The 3275-nt window shown below is 44.4% G+C and overlaps 1 protein-coding gene across 1 annotated transcript; it reads right to left on the bottom strand.

Annotated features, from left to right (window-relative positions):
* Nucleotides 1–500: 500 nt before the first annotated feature.
* On the bottom strand, nucleotides 501–1544 carry LOC143188915 (uncharacterized). Its single transcript, XM_076393434.1, has one exon. It carries the CDS (start codon nucleotides 1542–1544, stop codon nucleotides 501–503), a length of 1044 nt encoding a protein of 347 aa, XP_076249549.1.
* Nucleotides 1545–3275: the final 1731 nt, after the last annotated feature.

The raw sequence follows: 3275 nt of genomic DNA, 5'->3' as shown, positions 1-3275 counted from the left end.
TTGTTGGAATGTCCTGTACTGTACAAGTTTAACGATTCTGAGGTTGGCATCTCGAATCTCTTCAACAGTTAATGGTCCAGAGATGCGTCGATTTGGACGAAACCGAAGACAATAGGCCACGATGCGGGTGAGTTTTTTAATACAGGAATATCGAACGAATATCTCGTCGCTCCGAACGTTTGAGGTTGCGAGACACGTGAACTTTTTCTTTCATATGGTAGTTCGTGTCACTCCTCGAGAAATTAAATCAGCGGGGTTGTCTTCTGATTTAATGTGGCGCCAGAACGTGGTATTGCTCTTTCCCTGTATTTCGGCCATGCGATTAGCTGCAAATGTTTTTAACATGCAGGGTTGTTTGTTGATTCAGTTTAGTACTGTTGTCGAATCGGTATAAAGATATACTTCGTGAATGTTTTGGATGATGGCTCTTCGGACGGTAGTATACAACGATGCTAACAGAACAGTACCACATAATTCTAAGCGAGCGAGAGTGATGCTCTTTAAAGGCGCGACGCGAGATTTTGCACAAAGGAGGCGCGTCTTGATAAAACCGAATTTGTCGGTTGTCCGTTGGAGTCCCTTAAAGATACGTGACGAGTGAATTCGATGTTGTTAAGCATTTGCAATTGAGCCGCATAAGTGGTCCACTCGGTGTGGACGTTGGCGGGAAGCGACTCATTCCAATCGACTTTCAATTGCGAAAGACGTTGCAATATGAGTTTGGCGACGATCGTAACAGGTCTGAGTACTCCTAATGGATCGAAGATTTTGGCAATAGTCGATAAAACTGACCGCTTGCTGACCTCGTTCAAGACTGGAAGTTCGACAGTGTATCTAATGGTATCGTTTCGCGCATCCCAGAATAACCCCAACGTTTTCATTACAGCGGTATCATCAAAGATCTTCGGATGGATTTGATCTTTGTTAATTCCTGCAAGAAGGTTTGGATCATTTGTAGCCCATTGTCGGATGTTGAGTCCTCCTCTTCTTAGCAATTCGCATATCTGTGTTTGAATATGTCGAGCCTCTTCTAAGGTCTCGACACTAGTAAGAAGATCATCAACATATAAATCCCGCTTGACGATCGCTGCTGCGTCTGGAAATTTCTCTTGCTCATCATTCGCGAGCTGATGAAGACATCTTATCGCCAGATAAGGGGCTGAGGAGAGTCCGAACGTGACTACATTTAATTCAAATGTTTTTAAATTTCCACTGTCATCCCTCCATGATATATGCCGATATGCGCGATCCTCCGGTCGTACGAGGAACTGGCAATAAATCTTCTCGATATCCCCGGTGATTACGAATGCGTACATCATAAAGCGCAAGCGCAGCGTAAATAAATCGTCCTGGATTGTAGGGCCTACCATTAGCGCGTCGTTCAATGATAATCCGCTACCTGTTTTGGCCGAACCGTTGAAAACTACGCGGAGTTTCGCAGTCGTACTTGAGAGTTTTATGACAGCGTGATGCGACAAATAGAAACCCGGCGCGTCGAAGGTGTCTACCTGCGTCACGTGCTCAAGTGCGAGATATTCGCCCATGACAGCGGTATATTGTGTCTTTAACTCCGGGTTGCGATTCAATTTTGGTTCAAGTAAAAAAAACCGATTCAGGGCACGCGAACGAGATTCCCCTAACTGGTCCCTCTTTTCATTGAAAGGCAACGCGACTACGTATCGCCCGGAATTCTCACGTTGAACATTCTTCAAGAAATGCCCTTCGCACTCGCGTTCTCCGGATGAGTGGTGTTGCACGTGGGGCCCTTCTTCCACTTCCCAGAATCGCTGCAGATCAAAATTTAGACTCGCTATAAATGTTTTCCGCGTTCTGTTTGAGGTGGTATCTGGGACATTCCCTCCAATAATCCAACCGAATTGCGTTTTTTGTAGGATCAAATCGCGGTCGCTTCGATTAGATAAATCCAGTTGTCCTACGCTAAGACAAGATAATGCTGGTCCCGCGCCAATTTACATGTCGATTCTGCTCGGTTGCTGAAAATGTGGAACGGCTAATTTTATGTTCGGTGGTATTTGAAGTCTCAATCAATCTATTTGGTTGTCCGGTGTGAAGCTTGATATTTGAGGAATTACAAGAAATGTTAATGTACGTTTGTAGTTGGTTAAACGAGATTTTATGGTAGCGTTGATAAGTTTATCGGCTTTTGTGTTTGAATTGTTGAGACCTTGAATCCCCACGGATGTTCGAGTCGATGGCAAACGTAATTCCCTCGCAAGGTTTTCAGATATAAAATTGGCGTTGGAGCATGTATCGATTAATGTACGACAATGAATCGGTCGTCGGTCATTATTAAAAACATGAATGATCGCGGTTGCTAATACTGCTTTTGTTTGTCTGTTTGAAACAATAGAAATGCGTCGTCGTCGTGATGTTGGCTGTCCTAGACTCGATGGAGTTAGTCAGGTTTTCCGTGCAGCTTCTAGCGGTGCACCTTCTCGGGGTGCAACATCGCGAGGAAGTTTTGTGTTATGTTGATCGTTACAAACTCGACATCCCCCGGCACGACAATCTTCGGTCGCGTGGTCTATTTGAAGGTAATTCATGCAGATTTTATCCCCCTTAGCCATCTTTATTCCATTCTCGATCGTCATCAAGAAATTTCGAGCATTGATATGCAGCGTGCGACCCGGTGTTGCATATCTTACAATTCGACGCAGTGTTTGTAACGTATGCCTATTTGAATTTCCGCGTGGTTGGAGGCGACCATCGAGACTCTGACGACGATCTTGTACGTTTGCATTCGCCATTGTTTACAAAAAAAAGAAAAAGGTTTCGAGTGAGGAAATCATCGGACTAAGGAAAAAATCTGATTGGCAGATCAATAACGAGCCTACCTTGATTGGATCTGGGTTGCAGGAATCGCTTTTCGACCGTGCTTTGCCGTTGACGATGATGATGCAGGCTCCAAGATCGGTAGCTTAGCGTCCAAACAGAATTTCCAGCGTCGAACCTTGATTCGGATGGTTCAGAATTCCTCTGGTGGTTTGTACGATGATAATCGGATCTACTCGAGCGATTGAAGTTTTCATGCGCACTACACTTTAACAGATCGCGTATCCTGTATATACGCACTACACTTCCACAGATCGCAGAATCTGCTCGAAGGACCAAAAAATGTTCGGTTCGCGTTTAAACGATTCTAATCGCGAACTTCGTTTCGCCACTCGCCAATTTAATATTGAATGGCTAGTTCAATCTTAGGATGCTTCTCGAAAGTGAAGTGATTTAACAAAAAAGACTAAGTTCCTATGAAT

The sequence above is a fragment of the Calliopsis andreniformis genome, chromosome 3, assembly GCF_051401765.1.
Source record: "Calliopsis andreniformis isolate RMS-2024a chromosome 3, iyCalAndr_principal, whole genome shotgun sequence".
Classification (NCBI taxonomy): Eukaryota; Metazoa; Arthropoda; class Insecta; order Hymenoptera; family Andrenidae; genus Calliopsis; species Calliopsis andreniformis.
Note: the sequence above shows the minus strand (reverse complement) of the source record. Positions and strands in the feature narration are given on the sequence as shown.

Excerpts from the sequence above, each read along its gene's own strand:
- LOC143188915 (XM_076393434.1), bottom strand. The coding sequence starts at position 1,544 with ATGGGCGAATATCTCGCACTTGAGCACGTGACGCAGGTAGACACCTTC.